Source organism: Peromyscus maniculatus, chromosome 8 (assembly GCF_049852395.1).
Source record: "Peromyscus maniculatus bairdii isolate BWxNUB_F1_BW_parent chromosome 8, HU_Pman_BW_mat_3.1, whole genome shotgun sequence".
Taxonomy (NCBI): Eukaryota; Metazoa; Chordata; class Mammalia; order Rodentia; family Cricetidae; genus Peromyscus; species Peromyscus maniculatus.
Genome location: NC_134859.1, coordinates 42519609 through 42545420, shown reverse-complemented (window position 1 = coordinate 42545420; position 25812 = coordinate 42519609). Strand labels below are relative to the sequence as shown.

Here is a 25812-nt window from a genome sequence, read left to right as displayed (position 1 = left end):
GTGAAGGTTTCTCTCTGAGACCCTGACTTTGAATCTTTTGCAAGATGAATGTGTTCTGGAGATCTGATAGACAATGCAGTGTCCATTGTTGATAATCCTGCATGTACACCTGAGAATTTGTTGAGGAGAGATTCCATGCTAAATATTTTTACAATTTAGCAATGGAATTTGAAGTAAGAAAAATAGATTTGAGCAGAGTCTCATTTTCATATTGTGATTTGAGATATATTTTACTTTTTCTTTAAGAATTATGGTAATGATGAGTGCTATATGTGAGCATATCTGTATACCATAAAATTCAAAATCAATGATATTGTTAATCATTAGCTTGCAGTGAAGTAAATGAATCTTTGCTGAATAGATTAAAATACATATTGAGCCAAGTGGTGGTGATATAATTAAAGGTGTATGCTTTTAATCCCAGAACTTGGGAGGCAGAGGCAGGCGGATCTCTGTGAGTTCAAGGCTAACCTGGTCTACAGAGTGAGTTTCAGCACAGGCTCCAAAGCTACACAGAGAAACCCTGTCTTGAGAAACCAAATACAGATAGATAGATAGATAGATAGATAGATAGATAGATAGATAGATAGATAGATAGATAGATAGATAATATGCAGGCACACATGTGCCATACATGTCCTGCTTTTATGTAGGTTTTGGGGATTCAGACTCAGGTCCTTACGCTTGTGGAGCAAGTACTTTTCTCCAACAAGCCATTTCCTCAACCCCAGATCTGGTCTACTTCACCATAGACCAATAGAATACCTTCTGCTCTCTCTCTCTCTCTCTCTCTCTCCCTCTCTCTCTCTCTCTCTCTCACACACACACACACACACACACACACACACACACACACACACACGGCTCTACAGGCTCTAACACAAATGCTCATGGGCATCTTTGTCACCCTGTGAACCCACAGCAGACATTTTCAGTGAGGACACTCTGCTTTGCTCTCATTCTGTGACTACTTCTGCAGTGAAGTTTTCAGTGACGTCTTTGAGTCACCCATGTTCCACATTGAGCAATCCCAGTCAACTCATTGGTTCACCCAGGTAGACTTGGGTGGGTCTGTTTCTTTAGTCTGTCATCACTGTACTCTCGAGATGAACAGACATTGTTCAGGTCTCCTCAGGAAAAGTCATGAACCACACTCCCAGTGTCTCCAGCTGGTATTTTCCGAGAAGTTATACCTCAGGGTATATGTGTGATGTGTTAGAAGCTACCATGTAACGATGATGGGGTTCTTCACACTCTGTTTTATAGGGGCATATTGGTACTTTGCTCCTCAGGAAGAATTCTACACAAACTGGAGTCATCTAAGAAGAGGGAACCTCAATTGAGAAAATACTTCCGTTAGACTCACCTGTAGGCAAGACTGTGGTACATTTTCTTGATATACAATTTGTATGGGAGGGCCCAGCCACTGTGAGCAATGCCACCTGGGTTGTGTACAAAAGCAGGCAGAGCAAGCCACGAGGAGCAAGCCAGTAAGCAGCATTCCTCCACAAGTTCTGGTTCAAGTCTTGCCCTGCTGTAACTCCTACCTGATTTCCCTCAATAATAGACTCTAACCTGTAAGAGGAAACAAACCCTTTTTCCCCAAGTTGCTTTTGGTCATAGTGTTCATCACGGAAATAGAAGGCAAGTTAGAGCAATGTCCGATAAACCTTGTGTGGTCCTCCCTCTTGTGGTGATGGTTTTGTCCTTAGGTTGTCAGAGCCAGGGGTGTGTCTGGCACCTAAAGAGGAAAGGTCTGGGATGTTGCCCACGTCCTAAAACACACCAGATAGTGTGCACCTCAGGGATGCATCCAGCCTCCAGTGCCAATAGCACAAGGCTGTACCCTCTAATATACAGTGTCCACAAAGAAAAAAATCAAGACTATCTTAGTTGATTATTCACTGAAGAGCATATGAAAACATTATCTAAGGTGTCCAGAAACACTTTACATCTTGGCATATGGCATTTAAAGCCCACTGAAGAGCTGGCTATAGTAGAGCACATCCGTGATCCCAGCACTCAGGAAGTAAAGGCAGGAGGATCAAGAGTTCAAGGTCATCCCCCTGATCTACATAAGTCTGAGGCTAGCCTGTGTAGCATGAGTCTTAACAGGTCTTATTAATAAAATCAAACCTGAGGCCAGTTATTGGGGTGAATGCTGGAAGATCAGAGAAGCAGAACAAGCCACAGCTTCCTCACCTCACCAATTTCTCAACTGATCCTGTTTCCTCAGACTGGAAGCCTCTGAGTCCTCATCCAAATGGATCTCAGCTGAACTGCTGCTCAAAAGCCTAAAAGCTTAACCAGCTCTAGTTCCTGGTCCTCATGTCTTAAATACCTTTCTGCTTTCTGCTATCACTTCTTGGGATTAAAGGTGTGTGTCACCATGCCTGGCTGTTTCCAGTGTGGCTTTAAACTCACAGAGATCCGGATGGATCTCTGCCTCCCAAACAATAGGATTAAAGGTGTGTGTGCCACCATTTTCTGTTTTCTGTGTCTATCTAGAGACTGTTCTGTTCTCTGACCCCAGACAAGTTTATTAGGGTGCACAATATTTTGAGGAACACAATACCACCACAAGCCTGAGCTATATGAGACCTTGTCTCAGAAAGTACACACACACACACAAAGAACCATGAGACTGGATATCTTGATTTCTCATATGGAAAATACGGCTTTAATGTTAACATTAAAAAACAAATGGAGGAGTTGGGGGTTTAGCTCAGTGGTAGAGCACTTGCCTAGCAAGCGCAAGGCCCTGGGTTCGGTCCTCGGCTCTGACAACAAAAAAAAAAAAATTAAAAAATAAATAAATAAATAAAAAACAAATGGAAGACAAAAGGGAAACAGAACAAAACTGCATCCTGGCACTGATATGTTCAATAGCTCCCCCTAGAGGCAGGACTCCCAGTGACTCGTCCACGCCCGTGTAAGAACAAGAAAAAATTGCGTTTACAGGGTGATGACCGCAGCATGACTTGAAGGCAGGTGGAGCCAGGGCTGCAGACAACTGTAAACTAAAACAGAAAACCATCATACCTCAGGACAAAATCTGCTATTGCCTTGTCCCTGACCCACTCCATCCTTTGTGACGTGCTTTGTGACAGGCAAAGCTGGTGGGGGAAAGCAAGGGAGACTGGGATTGTGCTGAAGCCACCGCCCAAAAAGACCAAGTCAGTCCCTAAGTGTGAAAATGTCCAAGTCCAGGTAGGTCTGTTGGATCTCATATTGATGTTTCACTCACTGTGATCAACAGAAGGGTATAGTTGTGGAGGTGTGTTTTGAAAAACACAATCCAGAAAGAAGGTATTAGGGAAGAGAGACCAGGCGAGAGGAGGGAGGGAGGGAGGAAGGGAGGGAGGGAGGGAGGGAGGGAGGGAGGGAGGGAGGGAGGATGAAGGAAGAGGAGGAAAGGAGGAAGGATACTCATCTTCAGCTTCTCCAACAGACCAAGAATGGTTTTTACACACTCCCCACCCACTTACTTTGCTTTTTGAAGCAAAGAGTTAATTAAGAAAAGTTTTATAAGACACCCAGTGACCCATAATAGATGTGGGTGCCTAAGGAAGTCGTACTGACTCACCTTAATAGTAGTTATACACATATGACATCATGACTTCTTAAGTACACTGTTCATAGGGCTTAGACTATTAAAATGTGTTGGTAGACTTATTCTTAGCTACAGTACATTCTGTTAGTAAATGAGCTCACGGGGTTTACGAGGTGCATTCTGTGGATTTATAGACTGGTGATATAAAAACAGAGGTCAACAACAGCATTGTTACTGTGCATAGGTCACAAGGAAGTGAAGGCACGTGTTTTCATGGTAAGTGTGGTCTGTGTCTTATATATGAGAGCCTGCTCCAACATCCCCTTAGTTTTCCCTGTCTTTCTATACTGCCTCAGTTTCTCCTTCTGAGACATGGATTCCTAATCTTAGGGTTGATGATGGCTGAAACTCCCTTGTTCTGAGGCTTTTAAAAAAAAGATGTACGTGTATGTGTGTGTATGTATACATGTGTGTATGTATGCATGTGTGTATGTGTATGTGTATATATGTGTGTTTGTGTGTGTATATGTTTGTGTGTGTATGTGTTTGTATGTTTATTTGTGTGTATGTTTGTATGTTTGTGTGTGTGTGTGTGTGTGTGTGTGTGTGTGTGTGTGTGTGTGTCACATTTTGCAGGTACCCACAGAGTTCAGAAGAGGGAATCAGATCTCCTGGAACTGGAGTCACAGACAGTTGTGAGCCCCTATATGTGGGTACCAGGAACCTACTCCAGTTACCTACAAAAGCAGCAAGTGCTCTTAACTGCTGAGCCATCTCTCCAGTCCACCAAGGCTTCTTCATGCTTAAGAGAGACATGGATCCTGCTTGTGCAAAGATTGAAAGTCCACCTGCCTGATCTAAAGAGACACAAGAAGGCCTGAGCTTAGATAGTAAAAGATCATGATAATTACATGAGAATTTGAAAAATATTTTATCAGTGAGACATCAAATCACAGAAGCTGTAAAGCTTACAGCAGATTTTCATGTTTGATCCAAGATTAACATAAAAAATTGGACCTTTTTTCTATCATAAAGACCTGCAGATGATGCTTATGAATCATCAAGACTGTAGTGAAAGTCTGGCAGATTTAACTTAGGTGTGAAAACCTAGAAGAGATGATATATTCCCCAAGTTGTCAGATATACACGCACGGCACTCTCCCTTAATAACAGCAAAGACCCGCTCATGCTGTCAAAACGCCAAGCAATGTTTGCTGCTTCTTAATGAGGAAAGCAGATTTACATCCTAAGAAGTGGATGTGCTTGAGAGTTTTCACATAAAGAATTAAATTTTGGCTGAACATCTGGTACTGAAAGACATATACCATCTTCAACATTTTTCAGAGTTGATATTTTGATTTTATAATCACAAATGCTAAGAAAGCCTCTGAGAGGACCAGCTTCCAAATGGCAGTCCTCTGCTAACCACTATCATTGATTCTTTGCCAAGTCCGGTATCCAACACATCACAAGAACCGTCTACACCTCCACTAACCCAGTGCAGCAGGCAAGACCATTGTCCCCACTGCACAGGTGGCAAAGCTAAGACCTGAGGAGGTGATCACCTAAACCAGGCTTGGAATTGGGAACCGTACTTTCAGATTTTAGAGGTTGTCTTAGTTAGAGTTTCTATTGCTGTGAAGAGACACCATGACTGCAGCAACTCTTATAAAGAAAAACATTTAATTATGGATGGCTTACAGCTTCAGAGGTTTAGTCCGTTATTGTCATGGCAAGAAGCATGGTGGCATGTAGGCAGACATGATGCTGGAGGAGCTGAAAGTGCTGCATCTTGATCCACAGGCAGCAGAAGGAGATTGTATATCACACTGAGGGTAGCTTGAGCATATGGGACCTCAAAGCCTGTCCCCACAGTGACACACTTCCTCCAACAATGCCACACTTACTCCAACAAGGCCATACCACCTAATAGTGCCACTCTCTACAGGCCAAGCATTCAAACACATGAGTCTATGGAGGACATACCCATTCAAACCATCACAGAGGTCCTGCCCCTGACCACTGTGTTGTATATTTTGTTTGTGCTCTGACAAATAAAGCTTTCCTGGAGATAAGAGGGCAAGGCCAGCCACTAGTTAACCATAGAGGCCAGGCAGTGGTGGCACACACCTTTGATCCCAGCACTAGGGCAGTAGAGACAGGAGCGTAAGGCCGGTGGAGACAAGATCTCGGCGCCCCATTCGGTCTGAGGATTCGTACAGGTAAGAAGTGACTGTGGCTGCTCCTTTGCTTCTCTGATCTTTCAGGTTTCACCCTTGATATCTGACTCTGGGTTTTTATTATTAAGACTAAGTAGGATTGTGCTTCACCACTGAGCAAGAGTGCCTCTGACATCAAGCCTGAAGAGAAGCTCGTGGGTAAACTCCCACAGGCCATGAGACTGGGTTCTGCCAATGAGGTATGAGCACACATTATGGATGTTACTGCCCCATGTGACTTGGTTCTGGCCAATGATTTATAAGCACAAATTACAGATGTTATTGCCAACTTTGTCTCCTCAGGCATACTGCAAGGTCTCTTAGAGTCCTCTCTCTCTCTCTCTCTCTCTCTCTCTCTCTCTCTCTCTCTCTCTCTCTCTCTCGCTGTGTGTGTCTCTCTCTGTCTCTCTCTGTATCTCTCTCTTCTCTCTGTCTTTCTGTCTCATTCTCTCCAGAGAACTACATACATAACATTTGTCTAGTATTTTAAAAGTCACAGAGGATGATGGGATAAAAGATCTTGCCCTCTTTAATCTCAGAGAAGAACTGGTCAGGGAAGCTGCCCAACCAGGACCATCCATACAGAGTTTAAGTAACTTAGAAATGAACAAATATTGCATGGTGTTTGTAACTAATATCTATTTGTTATATCAGCGACACTTACCCTATTGTTTAAAATATAGTAGTAACTTCACAAAACACAGGTAGTTAGCACCTTCACCAACTGGCCAAGGATAACATCACCAGCAACACAACTCATTGGCATCAAATGCCTCCTTAAAGGCACAGCATTGCCAAATGCATAACTTCTATAAGAAAATCCAGAGACAAGCTCAATCTGAGAGACAGTCTAGAAAACAGTTGGACAATAACATTCTTAATGTGATGGTTGTAAACTTGACTTTATCTGGAATGAACTATAATTCAGAAATGGAGGACACACTTGTGATCTGGACCTTGAGGCAAGAAGACAACATGCCTTTAATCCAGATCTTGAAGTTGGAAGGCACACATTTAATCCAGGCCACACACCTTCTGCTGAAGGACAATGGAAGAAGGGAAGGGGTGTGTTCATCCTTTGCCTGCTTGCCCTGGCCTTGTCAGCACATCCATTTCCTTCACTGCCATTGGAGCCTACTTCTTGGGATTCCAGAATATGCAGAAGACCAGCTGAGATCCCCAGCCTTTTGGGACTGAGAAACTCTAGATTCATGGACTTTCCATTCACAACTAGCCATTGTTGAACTGCAGCCTCTGAGTCATTCCATTAAATTCATATATATATATATATATATATATATATATATATATATATATATATATATATATATATATGGGAGAGAAAGAGGGAGGAAGAGAGAGAGACAGACAGACAGAGACAGGCAGAGATTCAATACATAGGTTCTGTGACTCTAGAGGACCCCCACTAATACATTTAACTATTAAGGTCTTGAAAGATCTCAGAACTATCATAGATTGGAAGAAACTGAGGAAATACGAGGATTGATTCCGAAGAACTAGAAAGCAGACCAGAGAGGGGATACTAGAGAAACTTCATAAAATACAAATGAAGTGTGTTAGCCAATGATACTGTTTCAATGTTCATTTCCTGCCTTCACTGGCTGTATTGAGGTGATATGAGATGTGGACTTAAAGAGAACCTAGGCATGATGGTTAACTTTAATTGTCAACTTGACACAACACAGATTCACTTGGAAAGAGAATGTCAGTAAGGGATCATCTATATTGGGTTGGCCTTGGAGTGTGTTTAAGAGAGATTGTCTTGAGTCAATTCATGGGGGAGGACCCATCCCACCATGGGTGGCACCATACCCTAGGAAGGGAGTCCTGAACTGAGAGTGGAGAAATTCAGCTGAGTACAAGCAAGCAAGAAAGTGAGATGTATGCATACATTTCTCCCTGTTCTTGATTGGGCACATGGTGTGACCAGCTGCCTCAAGCTCCTGCCCTGCAATGATGGACTGTAACTTAGAATTGGATCTAAAACTATTTTTTTATTCCCTGAGTTGTTTTTCGTCGGAGTATTTTATCACAGAAATAGAAATTAAGCTAGAACAAAAATTGATACGACGGAAGTGGCATTGTTGTTGTGATAGACATGGCCATATGGCATTTTACTCTTTGGACTACATTATAAGGAGGACGTGAGAGCATTTGGGCTAGAAAAGCCACTGGATGCTGGAAATGGAGTAGGGGGGACATTCCAGTGGGAGCTTGGAAGATAGAAAAATCTGTAAGAAATATAGATTATTGAGACCCAGCTCACGGGGTTTTAGAGAATATCAAAGACTTTATCAATGGGGTCATTCTGTGTGGCATTTTGGATAAGAATCTATGTGTGCTGATTGGGCTGGGGCAGAAGAAGCAGCTGTGATTGTCAGAGAGATCAACACCCCTGAAATGAAGTTCTAAGCTTCAGTGAGACAAAAGGAAAGTATTTCCTCGGGTCAGCACATAGATCCTGATAGAGCTGTGCTCCAAAAGGGGCAGGCTGCATCTCCAGCTGACAGCAGAGCTTGTAGATAAAAGCATTATCCACATGGTACTGGGTTTGAAAGCATAAAAGATGCAAGATTGAAGGGGTCATGGAGAGGAGCTGAGGGCTGACATTGTGTGGCAAAGTCAGTCAGTCCCTGTGTGGAGCTGTGAAGATGGTCTCAGTTGCCATGGAGACCCCAGGGTACTGGAGATGCTAAGACCATGTAAAGCTGCAGGTATAGAGTGGAGCAAAGAAGCTATAACTCCTGTTCCAGAGAATCCAGTGACTTCCCCTGACTTTGGGAGGCACTGGGGGCATTCGTATGGTGCACAGGCATGCTTGCAGGCAAAACATCTACACACATAAAAATTAAAAAAGTGAAAGATTCTGGTTTAAAAGTGCTGTGTCAACAAGTTGACAAGAGGTGGGGTAAGATGATTGGCCTTCACTATCAACTTGACTTAGAACCACCTAGAAAGAGTGTCAGTCAGGGTTTGTCTATATTAGGTTGGCCTGTAGGCATGTCTTGTGGTGGGGGAGATTGTCTTAATTAAGGAATTGATATAGGAAAACCCATTCCACTATGGGTGGTGCCATTCCCTGGGCAGGGGGTCCTGAACTGTATGGGAAGAAATCAAGGTGAGCAAGTGATGCTGTGTGCATATGTTTCTCTCCACTCTCAACTGTGGGTGCCGTGTGACCAGCTGTATCATACTCCTGCAGCTGTGACTTCTCCTGGGGGATGAACTGTAACCTGGAACAGCAAGCTGAAAAAAGCCCTTGGTCTCCTAAGCTGTGTTTTTTGTGAGATTCTGTTATCACAGCAGCAGACATGAAACTGGAGCGTTGGCTGAAGGCATTCTCAAACACTCGGGGTTTTGTAACTTTTCAGTAAACCTGAAACAGAAAATTAAGAGCTAAGGGGGGCTGGAGAGATGGCTCAGCGCTTAAGAGTACTTGCTGCTCTTGCAGAGGTCCTGGATTCCCTTCCCAGCAGCCACATCAGGCTGTAATATCACCGACAACTCCAGCTTCAAAAGATCTGGCACCCTCTTCTAGCCTCTGTGAGCACTGTACTCGTGTGAACACACACACACACACACACACACACACACACACACACACACACACACCATGTGCACAGAAACAGTGAGAATAAATGCTTTTTAAACCATCTGAGCCCTCGTGGTGCCTTGCCCTTGCTTCACGGTCAGCAGCCCTTCCCAATAAAGACCCTTGCTGGCTTACGCCTTTCAGTTTCTTTATTACAGAAAACCCCATTTATCCAAAACTAGCCCAGTGCCCACCTTACTATTAAACCTGAACCCTGCAAGTTTGGGTCTGAGAAGCTGTCTTGCCCCCTTGGTTATCTGATGTGGAATGCATGACCAGGTTCAACTCTCTGAGTGAAGGGACCAGGGCTCTGCAGCCACACCCCATCCTGCACAGTGCTACAGGAGACCTGCTCATCCCCGGCTCTGAGCCCCTCTGTCCTCTCTCTTCCTGGAGACTTGATCATGCAGCCAGCGGGAGCGGTCTGGTCCTCGGCAGTCCTCCTGCGCATGCCTTTCTTGGCCCTTCATAGTGACAGGCCTCTGGGATGACAATTTTTTTCTTCCTTTGCTGTGGGCCTCGGGACAACTGTTGAACAACCAGATGTCAAGATGTCGCAGCAGATTGAAAAGCTGCTGAACTTCTGTGTTGGTACTAGGAGCAGCCCAGGGCTCAACAGGGCTCGGCTGGGGGACCTCCTGCATGTGACTGTATAAGCAGCAGCAAGTAGAACGCTGGAGGACAGGGATGCTAAGTAGAAGGTGCCAGCCAGGCCACAGGTTCAGCTTCTCAGAAGCAAGATGGACCAGGAGAGGGGACATCTTTGAGTCCTGAGGCAAATAAGCTCCTACCTCCAAAGCAAAGACCCACCTACCTCCACCCAGGATGAGAAGGGGTGGGCAGTGGCTTGAATCATACCCAGCCCCAAACACATCAGGACAGGCTGTCTAGAAGTCAAACAACACTTTAATAAGGGGCATAATGTGGCTGCTAGCATTGCCTGGAGTCCTGTGACTTCCAACCCACTGAGCAATAAAACTGGAAGGAATGTGAACAGAAAGGGTGTTAACGCCCATGGGACACTGGGTGGGGCAGAGCCCAGGGACCTCAGAACAGCAGCTTCAGAAGCAGGAGGCTGCCGAAGACAGAGGAGGTGAAGGAAGCTTTGATGCCTGTGCTGGTCGGAGGGGTCTTGGTGGTGAGCGTGTTTATGGTTGTTGCATTTTCGCATATGACGCTCCGGAAAATGAATTCTCCCACTGTTGTGTTCTCAGGAGCCAGGGTTTCACAAGTAGACTCGCTGATATCGGAACAGCCTTTCAGCTCCACCTGGTTCCGTTCAGTGCCTGAAGATGCACGGGAGACAGTCAGAACTCTAGGCAACCCTACCGCCCAAGCCCCAGCCCACACAGAGTTATTTATCTGCAGGCAGTTGAGCAGCATACAACAGCCCCTCTGCCTCTGAAAGCCACCTTAAGGAAGAAGTCCAGAATTAAGAGTACCAGACAGTAGCAGCAGTACAAGAACTATGGAGGTCAGAGGCCGGACCCCTCCTCACCCAACCCCCAAAGCAACTGAGGCTGTGAAAGGTGGGTTACAAACCCAGGCCTAAAGAAAGGATGGGAGCTGTTGTCTTGGACGCCCCATCTCTTGTGTTCCTGTGGAGCTGTCAGATGAAAACGCCAGAAACAACTGGGTGCGATGGTGCAGCCCTGCAAGCCCAGTGCTTGGGAGACGGTAGCAGGAAGATCCTGAGTTCAAGGCTACCCTCAGCTACATAGCGAGACTCAATCAAGAAAAACACAGAGAGGAGGGAATGGGAAAAGAAGGAACAGGGAGAGAAAGGGGAGGAGGAGGAGGAGGAGGAGGAGGAGGAGGAGGAGGAGGAGGAGGAGGAGGAGGAGGAGAAGAAAAGGGCAAGTGTAGTTAACATCTTTCAACTCTGCATTCAGAAAGGAATAAATCAGTAGGCGCCCTGAGCTCCACCCACCCACCCACCCACTCCCGCCCCATTTTCTTTCACATCTCATTCCTCTGGATCTGACTTCTTCCTGCCTGAATTTTCCTTGAGAAAAAAAAAAAAAAGAAAAGCCAACAGAAAGTATACAGGAAATGCTCAGCATCTCTGTCTTGACTCAAAGCTCTGTCTATTTAAACAGTTTCTGATTCCCGTTGTAGAAAAAAAAAGGTCCACGGCACTTTCAAAGATGTAGTTATAATAGCAGCTACTTCTGAGTGGTTGTGCCCCTATGGGTCTGTCAGCTGCAACTCCAGCATCCCTGGGAAGCAGGGAGCTCCCAGAGGACTGAAGGGACTCGAGGGTGTGAAGGGACTTGGTGCTGTCAGAGCATAATGTGTGAAAGAGACCTCCAGACCCCAGGAAGAAAAGATTGCTCTTGCTTCATCCCAGGTATCAGCGCTGAGAGTTGAACTAACCTGGGGTTAGTCAGGAAGCGCTTGTACACCTCAATGGGATTTTAAAAGTGACGTTGGACAAAGCAAGCAAGCAAGGGTCCATTTGTGGCCGGACTGGCTTTCGGTGTCAATGAGGTGACACCAGGAGACATGGGGGTGAGATGAGCAGAGATGGTCTCTGGCTGCCTTTAAGCACAATTTTAGAATTAAAAACCAGGCCAGTGTGGGCACCTCAACCATTCCCAAAGTGGTACAATGTATGTTTTGCCTACATTGTATACCCTCCATTAGGTGATAGAGTAGAAAGAGAGACAGAGAAACACAGAGAGACTCAGAAAGGGAGAGGGAGAGAGAGCCGATATTCCAGAATAAGAAAATGTGTAGAGGAAGTGTAAGAGACCAGTGGTTGCCAGAGTCTTGTGGGGAAGAAGAAAAGCCCGAGCAGGTGGGACCCAGAAGGCCTCCTCTATGTGACACCATCCTGCTGGAATGGACTATATCAGGAGTGAACCCTGAGGTAAACTGTGGACTTGGGTGACAACAAGTGCCTGTGTAGGCTTACCACTGTGGCGAGCACTTTGACAGTGGTGACAATTACACTTGACCCAGGCAGCAAGGGTACGTGGGAAATATCTATGTCTCTAACTCAGAGAAGGGAAATATCTATGTCTCTAACTTCACCTAAAAGAGAAGGTGCTTGGATCCACTGGAAACTCCTAGATTAAGCTTTGAAGTTGATGTTAGGCAAAAAAAGAAGAAGGAGGAGGAGGAGGAGAAGGAGAAGGAGAAGGGGAAGAAAGAAAGAAAGAAAGAAAGAAAGAAAGAAAGAAAGAAAGAAAGAAAGAAAGAAAGAAAGAAAGAAAGAAAGAAAGAAAGAAAAAGAAATGAAATTGTATTTGGGTGCAGGCCTTAAACCCTTTTAGTCTGAGCGGTGTATTAGCTGAGACAGGCTGGTTATTCATTTTTGGTTTGTACCTCTTTTTTTCCTACTTAGAAGTCACTAGACCACATTCCCAAGGTTCCCTTAGCGAGGATGGACACATTGGTTCTCCCCAGTGTAGTATAGGAGGACACTGCACATTTACTTCCAGACCCGACGGCTGAGAAGGCCCTAGCCTTGACCCACTGCCCTCCGCCACCCACCCACCCACCCACCCCCACCTCCCACCACAGTGGACCAGCCGAGGTCTGCTCTGTCCTAGGAAAATAAGGGCAGAGCTACAGACAGCAGAGGCCCCAGGGCTGTTCCATTAGCAAGGAGCAAATGTGTTCTGCATGCTGCCATCAGGCAGGGTGGATACTCTGACAAAATGATGGTCACTGTCAGCTTACTTTTGTAGGAAAAAAAGAAATAACCGGATGGTCCCAGCTGCCCCAAGCCAACACCTCTCAAGATGTAGAAGAAACGTGTGTGTATATATAGGTATAAAAACAAGTAAGTCACGCCTCTCCACACTTATAGAGCAATGGCGGCCTAGGACCAAAGCAAGTGCCAGAGGGCCATGAAGTCAAATAAGTGAGGCTGGGGTGTAACCACAGGAGGGTAGGAGACAGGCAACCAGAAGTAGCCCTGGACTAAGAGCGGATGTAGCAAGTAGACTCTCTGGCAGTCTCTAGCTGAAAGGCATCCTGAGCTAATCCCCCCTTGCTTCCACCCTCCCCAGCCCTTCTGCCCTTCTTAGCTCAGAACTTGGATCAAGACCCGATGTGTTTCCACTCCAGCCTCGTTAAGGAACTGAAGTCCCAGACTTACCGTTTACAAAGTCAGCAATGATGTGAACACATCGTTCTCCTTGGAAACACTGCCGGGTTTTCTCCTCGCAGGTTGTTGTTGTGTTGGAGCGATAGCAAGCAGAGCACTGGGTGTTGGTGATAGCCTGTGTTCCTGGGTAAAGGAAAGCCATTGCTTAGAATCATGTTCTCACACTGCCCTGGAGAAGAGGGGACAGGCAAGCAGAGAAGTGGCTGGAGAGTCTGCGATCAGGGAACCTCAGATTTAGCCCCAAAGACACGTGCTTTCCCATGTACAACCCCTGAGGCCACCCTTATGGGGCAGCCAGTCTGCAAGAATGGTAGTCCACAGTGCCCTGGGGTAGACAGGAGCAAGAATGGAAAGAATCCAAGCTGTAACCAATACCAACACCAGCCAGCTGTTTGAAGTATTAGCCATCAGGTATCTGATTGACATTACTTCTCTTTGACGGCCTCTCAAATTGTGGTCAGGAACTCCTGGGTCCCTGAGGCCCTGCAGGGATTCCAAGAGGCTAAAACCATTTTTATACAACATCAAGGTCTTATCTGCTCCTGTTTCTCCTATTGCCTTGTGTGCTTGCAGCAGAATTTTCCAGAAGCCCCACATAATGAGTGAGACTGAAACAGACTAAATACACAAGCAAACATGAGATCCCAGCTTCCGGCTAAACCAGAAGTCAAAACACTCTATCAAAATATATATTTGAGGGTGTGATGCTAGAGAGATGGCTGAGCGATTAAGAGCACAGGCTCAATTCCCAGGTTCAGTTCCCAGCCACCATGTGGCAGATCACAATCCTCTGTAACTCCAGCTCCAGAGGATCTGATGCCCTCTTCTGGCCTCTGTGGGCATTGCACATGCATGGTACACATACATGCAAGCACACACACATAAAATAAAAATAAATAAATGTAAACATACATGTACATATATACATATATATGGAACAATGCCATTCATCTCATTAAATGTTTTTTGGAAGTTATTTTATGTAAAACTCTATTAGTATTAATATGCATAACTTTTTATTTGTTTTTTGTTTCTGAGACAGCGTCTCATTATGTAGGCTGGCCTCGAACTAATAGAGATCTACCTGTCTCTTCTTCTACATCAAAGTTCTAGGATTTAAAGGCATGTGCCACCATGCCCAGCTAAATATTTTTGCTTTTGAGTAAATAAATTAAGATTTGTGAATTTGCTTAGCTTTAATTCCCAACCTTGTAAATGTTAGCAGGTAGAGATCATATAAACAAAAGATTTGGGGAGTCTTCACTTGTTCTAAGACTTAGAATGTTGCCAGGTGTGGTGGTACACACCTATAATCCCAACACTCAGAAAACAGAGGCAGGAGGACTGAGTAAAGGTCATCCTTGGCTCCATAGCAAGTTTGAGATGAGCCTTGAACACAGGAAACATTGTCTAAAAGAAACTCTTAGTTGAGGCCCTGAGATCACAAAGTTTAAGAATGACTAGTGAGCACTCGCTTCACTGGCCACACAAACGAACCGTGAGATCCCTATTTTCATTGTAGAAGAGGAAAGCATGATATTGGGCTGGCTGAACATCTCACATGTTTCTTGTGGGACTACAATAAGTCAGATGCTAACGTCATCCAGCTGTGTGCTGAAGTGCACGGACTTGAGACATCCACCCCCAGCCAAGCAAACCAGACAGAAAATCAAGGGTGAAGCATGGAGGTGTGACACAGGGCAGGCTGTTGGACCCAGTACAAACCGTGGTTGGTGTCGTTGCATGCCTCTCCTTGGCAGCACTGGCTTGCAAAATGGAAGCTTTGGTCATCAAACACGTGCACTGTGAAGGCCACTTGGGCGCTGTTCTTGGGGCAATCATTTGCCGAGCAGGATCTGTTCTGGTACAAATAGGGGGACCCTCCTACATCAAGGCAAACAGAGACTATTAGTGCCTGGAGAGGCTCCAGGGTGAGGAAACAGTGATTCATACAGGGGCAGTTGACTTGAACCTCTGCTCAGCCCAGCTTGGGAGAGACTGGTGTGGAGGCCCAAATTACTCAAGGTCAGACAATCTGAGCTTGCTTTACCCAGCAGGGTTGCATAAGGGAATGGTTTGACCACAGGCGTGGTTACCAGGTGTTTAGAAGGGTCGGTACTTGGCTGTATCTAGCAAGGGGGAGGTCTTTTGCCTCGCCCCTTGGCATTACTATAAAAAGCCTTTTTGAATAAAGTTCTGGGCCTTGGGTATTGACTCAGGTCCTTCCGAAGCTATCCTGTCTCTCTGTCTTTCTTCTCATCAACTAGGTCTATCATTCTACCTAATATTTCTTATCCCTCTCTCCTCAAGAGAACCCTGGGAAAAGTCGGGGAAGGTCCCCCACAGACTGCAGGTTTCTTAAAACAAGAAGAACCCAGCGGGACACCTTTAATTCCAGCACTTGGAACATAGAGGCAGGCAGATATCTGTGAGTTCAAGGCCAGCCTGGTCTACAAAGTGAGTTCCAGGACAGCCAGGCATACATAGTGATAACTTGTCTTGGTGTGGGGGGATGTGAGGGGAGAACAAGAAGAAAACCCTTCCCCATCAGAGAACTCTTTCCTTCATCAGATTAGCAGAGAGATGGGTTAAGCTCTGCCATTAGCTAACCTACACCTTGTGAGCCTCATGTGGTCACATGCAGGCAGGAGAGATGTAAATGAGACCCAGCACAAAGTTGTAAACTTATTTAACATATTATTAAAAGTTTTCATAATCTTTTTGTTGGCTACATCTCTTGGTTCTTGAACATGAACTTTGTGGGTGACAATGTTGTAAATAATGTCAAAATGTTGGGTACAAATGCCAGGCAGGAGGGATACCAGAAAATGGTGATTTAATCTAACACATATGCAGCCCTCCCAGACCACTAATTTTCTTAGCATCTCAAAATATAATAAAGCAGACACAGTGGGGTTTGGTATATGATACAACATCACAGTACTGGCTGGGGCTCCTTCCTAGAAACTGCATGAGAATCCAGTCAGAGCCACCCAATATGGAGACATCCACATATGTGGCTGTTACATTAAATGTGGATTGGTCAAAATAAATTAAGGGACTGGGAGTGTGGCTCTGTGGTAGAGTGCTTATCTGGCGCATACAAAGCCCTAGATGTAATCCCCAGCACCACAAAAAAAAAAAAAAAAAAAAAAAACACCAAAAAGTTAAATAAATTTAGTTGGCCATGTTGGCGTATAATCGTAACCCCAGCATTGAAGAGGCAGAGATCAACACTGGCTTTCCCAATGGCTCTCCGACTTGTTTTTTGATAAAGCGTCTTGAGCTGATCTGGACCTCACAAATTTTAGACTGGCAAGTTCCAGGAATCATCTTGTCTTGGCTGCCACGATGCTGAGACTGCAGGCATGCATGCCATGCCTGGCCTTTTTACGCAGATGCTGAGGGACAAGCTCAGGTCCTCATGTTGGTGTGTCAAGCATTTTAATGACTGACCCATCTCCTGAGGCCCTTGTTGACCAAGGTCACAGTTTAGATGTCAGTTTGTTGTCCTTCATGCTTTTATGCATGAAAGAACTCTAAGTGCCCCCAGAGGTTTCTGTCAGTCAGAATGCCTGGGGAGGAGTTCACCAAGGAAAAGATATTTGATCTAGAAGAGAAAGGAGCCAGGAGGCTGAGAGCCAAGACGGCTGAAAAAGCACATGTCCCGGGCAAAATGTTTGCCTCTTATTTAGCTCTGAGATGCTCTTGCTGTTTACATCTACCAAAAAAAAATGTATCTACAGTGAGGTTTTAATCAGTGGGATTGATTTCCAAGTCATCACAGGGCTTACCCTCTTGTTTGAGTCTGTACCTGTACTGCCAGGCAGCTCCTGCTCACCTCAGTCACAGGGGAGTCGTCTTCATAACCCACTAGTCTCACTGCGCAGCCCGGCCCCAGCTCAGGGGTCCTTCTTGTGCCCACCCTCTTTAGCTCCCCCCGCCACAAGTCCCAGAGATGGAGGCAGCCCCACTCACCTAGAGTGGAATTGACCAAGGATTCCACACAACTGACGCTCCCTTCCGCACACTCAGTGACAATGTTGCTGCAGCTCTCATTGGGTGAGTAACACTGTCGACAACTCAGAGAGTCTAAGAGGACAAAGGATTCACGGAAGTCAACAACCAGCAGACATGAACACCACTTCACAGAGCACCACACCCACCCCAGGAAGCAAAAACAGAGGGGGTGGATGCCCAGCTGTTCTCTAAAGATCCGCAAACTGATGCTGTGACATGGAGTTATGCCCATTAGTTTCTCCCCATTATTCTCCATTCCCCAAGAGGAAGAGTCAACCCTGGCCGGCAGCAGAGTGGTCTCTCTGAAGGGTCTCACGCAACACACCAGGCCAGGTGGTGGGTACCAAGATGCCAAGAGCAAGGACGTTCTGACGGGGTGGAAAAGAAGACTTTATCCAAAAGGGGGCTTCTCTCACCTATAACTGCGATGGCAAATGCCACAAAGATGCCAGCGATGAGGATGCCTTTCATGATGCTGGGCCTGGCTTCTCCCAAGGGTGGGGCCACGGAGCCTCAAACCTGGAAAGACACAAAGAGGGCAGCCCGGAGTCTTGGAGGGATACCTACCATCAAGAGTGTTTTAAAAACACTGAAACATGCTTACTACTGGGTCTGTCCTTGTTTCTGGGGGAGAAAAACCAGTCCTGCATGGGTGGACAGAACTGTGACTCTTATCTGTCCTGTCCTGATTCAAGGTTAAGTTCAGGTGCAAATGGGCAGACCCAGATCTGCTGGGGCCAAGGTATGTGTCTGTCAGATTTCTGTCACTATGATAAAATACCTGAGATAACAATTTAGAAGGAAAAGAAGATTCATTAATTGTGGCTCATGGATTCGAAGGTGCCAGTCATTTTGACCCTTTGTGGAAGTTCATGATGAAGGAGGTTTGTTCACCTAATGGCAGCCAGAGAACGACAAGGAAAGAGGGGAGTGTCCCAGTGTCTCCCTCTATGAGCTGACTTCCTTCTCCCAGACCACCCTCCTAAAGGTTCCAGCATCTCACTATAGAGCTGCAGGCTGATGACCAGGCCATGGGCTTTTGTGGCATATTTGAGATCCAAATCCTAACAGAGTCCCAGATAAAAAGAGTGGCCCAGCCATGCGGTGGTGGCGCACGCCTTTAATCCCAGCACCCAGGAGGCAGAGGTAGGCGGATCTCTGTGAGTTCCAGGCCAGCCTGGTCTACAAAGCTAGTTCCAGGAAAAGGTGCAAAGCTACACAGAGAAACCTTGTCTCGAAAAACAAAACAAACAAAAGAATGGCCCTGGGTTTTGTGTTCTTCTCACCTCCCTCAGGTTCTGTAGTTGCCTCAACTCCCCTGCCACAGGATCTGTGTCCCCCACCCCCACAATTCCAGAGTGCAATGTCTGCTCTCCCTGCGGGGGTCTCCTCCATTCACTTTGATGCTGGGGGGGGGCGAGGGGTTTGCTGCCGCCTCCTATACATTACCTGTGAGCCCTGCTCGGCTCCAAGCCCTTTACATGCACTAATTTGAATAATGTCTTAGCACCTGGACAAAATTGAGCCCTAGAAGGGAGAAATGATGCACTCAAAAATCAAGATCTCACGCCTGAGAGGTGTCGGGGCTGGGATACAATGCCGACCCTTCACTCCCACTCCGTTCGGCCATCCAGCTCACATGACACACCTCAGAAGCCAGAGCCTGAACACATCAAAGCTCCTGAGTTAGATTAAAGTGGCACCCATTTCTCAGTACCTGGCATTCCTTACCTGCAAATCATCTGAATTAGATCTTTCTTGTAGGTTTTTGCCACATTCGTTAGGATGCTAAGTCAAAACTCAAGGAGTTTCTCTTTGCCTGAGTAGCAGTGGAGCACAGGAAGCAAACATTTGCACAGAGCCCTCCTTGATCATCACCTTATTTATGGCAGCCATAGCCAAATGGGGCTCCTTGGGTGAGCTCCGTCACGGCAGGTGGTGACACATCTGTCCGTCAGCACAGGGACCACTGTTCAGACGGTCAGCAGCCACATGTGCTGAGCAGCTGCTGCTGCTAACCATGGCAGACAGAACATTTACATCCTGTGGAGCCCCCGTGAGTAGTGCTGCCTCAAGACAGGCTGGTGCCTCCACTCCACAGACATGCAACTTCTGGCAGAAGCAGAAGCAGCCAGGCTCACCAGTGGGCCCAAAGCAGAACACACTCCAGGTGCTTCCCGCTCTGATGCTTGGCTGCCCCGTGACAGCGGTCACAGACTGAAGCAGAGCTAACCTTTTCTCAGGGAGAACATCCCTCTTCCTGCTCCACCCCGTACCACAGATCAAACACACATCCCACCACACAGCACACACAGCTGCATGGCCTCCTGGTTGACTTACTAGGGACTAGTAAAAAAAGAAGGGAAACTACCCCAGTCAAGGGACAAAGAACCCATATGCTTTCCCAGTGGCCACACGGTTTAGAAACCCACAGGTCAAGGCGGGCGGTGGTGGCGCACGCCTTTAATCCCAGCACTCGGGAGGCAGAGCCAGGTGGATCTCTGTGAGTTCGAGGCCAGCCTGGGCTACCAAGTGAGTTCCAGGAAAGGCGTAAAGCTACACAGAGAAACCCTGTCTCGAAAAACAAAAAACAAACAAACAAAAAAAAGAAACCCACAGGTCAAATCAAGTATGCCCTGTGCAGGGTAATATGGCACAGGGGCTCTGCACTCAACTGTATATTCCTCCATAACAAGACACCTCCTCAGGAACCCCAACTTCTGGGAAAGACTTCTAGAAAATTGTTACTGTCAAGGAAGAAAGGAGAGAGATAAATGTAGGGGAGAAGCTATCACAGAAGGACATTCACTCCACCTCAGGAGATCACCTCAGCTCCCAGCAGCCTGATGGTGAGTCTTAGTCTCAGATGCAGAGAAGTCAGGACCTGGCTAGTAGACAGCGGACAGGCAGAGATGATCCTGAGGTGGGACATGAGGCCTGTTAATCACTTCTTTTTGCCAAAAAAAAAAAAAAAAAAAAAAAAAAAAAAAAAAAAAAAAAGGTCTCTCATGTAGCCCAGGCTAGCCTCAAAACTGACTACATAGTCAAGGATGACCTTTAACTTCCAGCCCTCCTGCCTCTGCCTTCTGAGCGCTGGGATGACAGACATGTGCCACCATACCCAGGTTATGAGGCACTACGGATCGAACCCAGCACTTCCTGCTTCTTAGGCAAGCACTCTGCCAACTGAGCTACATCTCCAGTCTCCTCCCTAACTTGCAACATTCTACTGTTAAATCTTTCAGCAGCCTGGCAGCATGCGGCCACAATTGCTGACATCTTCCAGGGAAGCCAGAGCTCAGAGACACAGTGCCACACGGACAACAGAATGCCAAGCAAACACACCGCCGGCCTCAACCTCTACTCCAGCCTGGCCATCCTGAGAACAGGGCAGCAGTGGGTGGCATTGGCAGACAAGAACCTCAAGAACATCCTGAACACTAGCCAGAGCAGGCCTGAGTCCCCCCAAGTCCACACCACAGGATTCAGCTTCTCCCAGGATCAGGCTCCAGACTCACAGTCCCCTCACCTTCTGGGTCCAGTCAAGGACACTGTCCTGAGGAAGGTGGGATCCTGGCAATGTGTTGGAGCAGGTGTGGGGAGAGGCCTTATATAGCCGGTGGCTGTATGCTCTGAAAGTCCAGTTGCCTACTGGGGAGGGGCCTCTTTGTTAGCCAGGCCCCAGCTCAGGGCTGTTAGTGCCCTGCCCAACCATAGTGACTAGACTACTTAACCCTTATCCTTATGTAGGTGGTGTTCTCTCCGAGACCTGCAGGAATTGGAAGTACCTGCCTTTCCCACAGTGTATGAGGGGACACAGTGTGTTCCTGGCATCTCCCAGTGTCTGCCATAGTGCACTGACTCACTTCCATGGCCTGGAAATAGTATTCTGCAATAGTAGCTTGATAAAAACAGTCCACTCCCAGTTCTGGTAAAGCACCCATTTATAGATGAGTACCCCAGCTATAGATGAAAAATGTAACAGGTTTGCCCATGGCAGGTCATTGGGCAGAGACAGATAGATCACAGGAGGACCACACCACTCTGAGAAGAGGCTCAGGTCTCTCTGGCAAATGGTTTCACCTGGCTAAGTTTCAGAGTCATCCAGCTGAGACAAAGCTAAACTCATTGTGCAGCTGCATGGGATGATGGGTGGGCCGTGAAGGGAAACTTGCCCACAGCGGCTCTACACAGGGGTCAGGGCCCCCATCAGGGGTTACTGCCTTCTCTGACAACCAGGCCAGCTTCCTGTGATCAATCTGGACAGCTAGCATTGACTAGAGCCCAGGTCAGGTGCACTGAGACCCGTCCCACCCCCTCGTGTGATACTGTGGCTCTCCTCATCTTTCTGTTGTCCTACCAACGTAACACACACACACACACACACACACACACACACACACACACACACACACACAATTCCCTAGACACTCCCGAAGCACCCTCCATATGTCAAGCTGGTTCTAGGCATTTGGGAGGGCCTATGACCTTTACTCTCCTGTTCTCTAGAGAGGAAGTCAGAACACAAGCAAATATGATAAACATGCAAAATAGACGAAAAGACCAGGGTCAATGCATCAACCAAATGGGAGTGTAGGACTGATCTTTAAGTGGAAGCATCAGAATCATCTAGCAGAGAAGGCACAACCTGAGTCAAGTTTCTAAGCGGAGACTCTGGCCAGTCTTCTTCTCTCTGCCCCACCCTTCTTCCAGCTGTTTGATGAGGGAGGTTCCCTGAATGAGAGCAGTCCCCTGTCTCACAGAATCCTGTTGTTTCCAGCCACACTCCCACTTATGCAACAAAATTAGCTAGCAGGGTGCAGGAGATGGGGTGGTGGATACAGGAGAATGATCAGGGATGAGGGCAGATGAGGAGTCCCAAGCATGTAGCTGCCCCAACTGCACATGGAGGACCTTGAAGTGCCCATGAATTTGTTTGACAGTCCTGGGAAGCCTCATCCAGTATTATAATGAAGATGGGTACAGGAAAACTAGACTGACCAAAGCCAAGTCTCCTCAAGAGGCTCAGATACCCAGGCTAGAGAGACAAAAGCAACCAAAAAGATATGGTCTGAATCCAGACTTTGCTCCTCATGTCACATAAGTTACTTATTAACCTTGTTCACCATCTGAGCTCACTGTGTGAAATCCCAGCAATAGCCCTAATAAAAAGAGCTGCTGGTTATTGCTCCTGAAATTCACATGTCATTCCACCAAGTTCTCCAAGGCCATCCATCAGGAATGTTGGAGGGGGGTTGAGCCTTTGGAGTTACACAGATGATCTTGACCATGTGTCCTCATTGGTGTCAACACTGAAGGCAACAGCAACCCCTAGATTCAGATGCAGCTCTGTACCACTCATCACCATCCTGGGTTTAGTGCCTTTGATGTCCTGAATAATACAGATGGGTACCACATTTCCTTGGACAGATGAGGAAACTGAGGCCCAAAGAGGTCTTTCCTCTAAACCTTAAGCCAGGTTTCCCTGCATCCCATGTAGTTCAAGTAGCACTGGCATACATACATACAGGTCATAGGGGCCACAGAAGCAGTGGCTAGCTCTGTAGCCATGAGCTCACACTGGAGGGACACACAAGACCACACAGTATAATGATCTGGGTGAAGGCCAGCCTCAGAGTACACCCTGCCATCTACCAGTCAAGCAAGCTTAGAAGCTTGCACACTATTTGAATCTCTGGTTCTTCACCTGAGAGGAAAACGGAAGCTGCAATGTCTGATTGGTTGTAAAGATCAAGAGATTTGGGAGTTATCTTTATCATTTCTACAAGTTGTGCCAAAGTGCTCACTGATGTCAGGTCCTTTGCACCAGCCCAACTTCAAATAAAATAAAGTAGTATCAAAAGCAAAACAAACAAACAAAAGGTAAAGAGAGAAACATGTGATGATCTTTGCACAAGACACAGAAGACTATAAGGCTGGCCCGAGGAAACTGTCACTGTGCTGTCAGTGACCCAGGCAAACCCACCAACGGGGCCCTTTCTGGTGAGCATGTGTCTGGGAGCAAATCATCCAACAGTCGCAGGAAAATCTCAGTATAATCAAAGCCTGTGAACAGGACCGTTGGACTGATGGCTCGGCTATTACGAGCACACACTGATCTTCCAGAAGGCCCAGATCCCAGCACCCATGTTAGGCTAGCTCACAGCCACTCCCAGCCCCAAGGGATTTGACAGCCTCTTCTGGCCTCTTTGGGCTCCTGCACACATATGCCATACACCCACACAGACACACGCATACGCATAAATAAAAGTTTGCATTTCAGAGGTGGCAGCTCCCTCCTTCCTTCCTTTCCTCTAACCATTAACCTTTATTTTTTTCCCCACACATCCCCACCACCACGTTTCAAATTTACTCACTCATTCAACAAGGCACTAACAGAAAGCCAAAGAAGACAAATCAATTCCCTGCCCTCCCTAGCTTTTTAAAACTCTAGTGAAAACAACTACAAGCAGACAGACATGTACAGATCAATGCAAATCACAGCGTTGTCATAGAATTAAAATGGAGCAAACACAGGAAGCAACAGGGCCAACTCCGCAGACACACAGCATTCCAGCAAGGAAGACCCTTCCGAGAACTGAGAAGAAACCAGGGAGGGAGTTAGAAAGGCAAGATGGGCCCAAAAGGTCTAGTTGGCTTTGGAACAATGTGTCTTGCTTAAGGAATTGAACCAAGTTTACTACAAGATTACCAGTTCACGAAAGAAACCAGTTCATGGAGAATTTACAGGGCTGTGCTCACACCTTCCTCCTGAGCTCATTTTAATATTCTATGTTCTCCCTCCTCATAAGCACCTTAGATTATGGGCGAAGAGTATCTGAGGTGCTTGCAATATACTAGAGCAATTTATGGTCTGTGAGTCAATGTTCCATTCAAGGTTACAATTTCCTTCTCCATAAAATGGTGTGTTTTAGAATTGGCATCTTTACACACCAATAATAAGCATACACAGAAGAAGATTTAAGAAACTGGATTCTTATGCCACCAAAAAAAATGATAATATACTTAAGGATAAAGTTTACCAAGTGAGTAAAGAACTCTGTGGTGGTTGATATTGGCTGTCAACTTGACAGGTTCTAGAATCATCTAATAGGCAGGCCCCTGGGCATGTCAGTGTGGGAGTTTATAGTCTGAGTTAACTAAGGTGCGAAAGTCAACCCTAAATGTGGGTGGCACCCTTTCTCTCTCTCCCTTTCCCTCTCTTGTCTTCTCTCTCCCTCTCTTTCCCTCTCTCTCCTTCTCTCTCCCTCTCTCTCCTTCTGGTTCCTGACTGCCCTGCTGATGCTTGAAGGAGTCCCCCTATATTTTCTTCTAGAAGCTTCATGTCTTATATGTAGTCCCGTGATCCATTTTCTTCTGAGACATTCCAAGCCCCTGCCAGCATGACTGCCCCATTATGATGGACTGTACCCTCGAACAGTGAGCCGAAAGAGAACCTTTACCTCTTAAGTGGCTTTTGTCAGACATTTGCCACAGTAGTGAAGAAAGTAACTAATCCAGACCCCTATAACACAACTATGAAATACCAATGAAAGAAACTAAAAGAAAGCCCAAGGAATGGGTGATCCTGAGTTGGAGGAACTGACATTGGTAAAATGCCATGATTCAAAACAACTCCAGATGTGATGCAAAATGCAGTCCCCATCAAAATACCAATGCGACTTCTCAGAGCTGGAGAAGATAACACTAACATTCATATTCAGGCCTAACAGACTCCAAAGAGCCAAATAAGTCTTGGGCAGAAAAGAAGTCTGGAAGAATCAGAGCATTTGATTTTAAAACTTAGGGCAAAGCTATAAAAACCAAAATACCACTAGCATAAACACCAACATACAGATCAATAGAACATGACTGAAACCTTAGAAATAACCCATGCATCTACCCCTGAAAACTGATCAATTGCCAAAATATGTACTGGAGAAGGGATGATCTCTTCAGTAAGTAGTGATAGGAAAGCTGGATATCCATAGACAATGAAAGGAGGCCTTGTCTCCACTCAACTCAAAGCGACCAATGGTAGCTCCAGGACATTAGCAAAGGCAACTTCTTACTGCATTTATGGTGTGTGTGTGTGTGTGTGTGTGTGTGTGTGTGTGTGTGTGTGTGTGTGTAGGTCAGAGGACAGCCATCAGGTCTCTCCTTCTATCATGTGGGTCCCAGGAGTGAAACTCAGGAAGCAAGAACCTTTACCTGCAGAGCCGCCTCACCTACCCAAGGCATGACAAACTTCAAAAGCACAGGAAACAAAAGCAAAAAATTGACAAGGGGG

General features: G+C 46.4%; 1 protein-coding gene across 1 annotated transcript; it reads right to left on the bottom strand.

Moving 5' to 3' along the window:
* Positions 1-10218: 10218 nt before the first annotated feature.
* Positions 10219-17993, bottom strand: LOC102926121 (ly6/PLAUR domain-containing protein 8). Its single transcript, XM_042283348.2, has 7 exons — positions 17939-17993; positions 17481-17594; positions 15228-15386; positions 14587-14592; positions 13494-13625; positions 13396-13406; positions 10219-10654 (listed from the first exon to the last, which is right to left on the bottom strand). Exons 1-7 carry the CDS (start codon positions 17991-17993, stop codon positions 10433-10435), a joined length of 699 nt encoding a protein of 232 aa, XP_042139282.1. The 3' UTR covers positions 10219-10432.
* Between the last annotated feature and the right edge of the window lie 7819 nt (positions 17994-25812).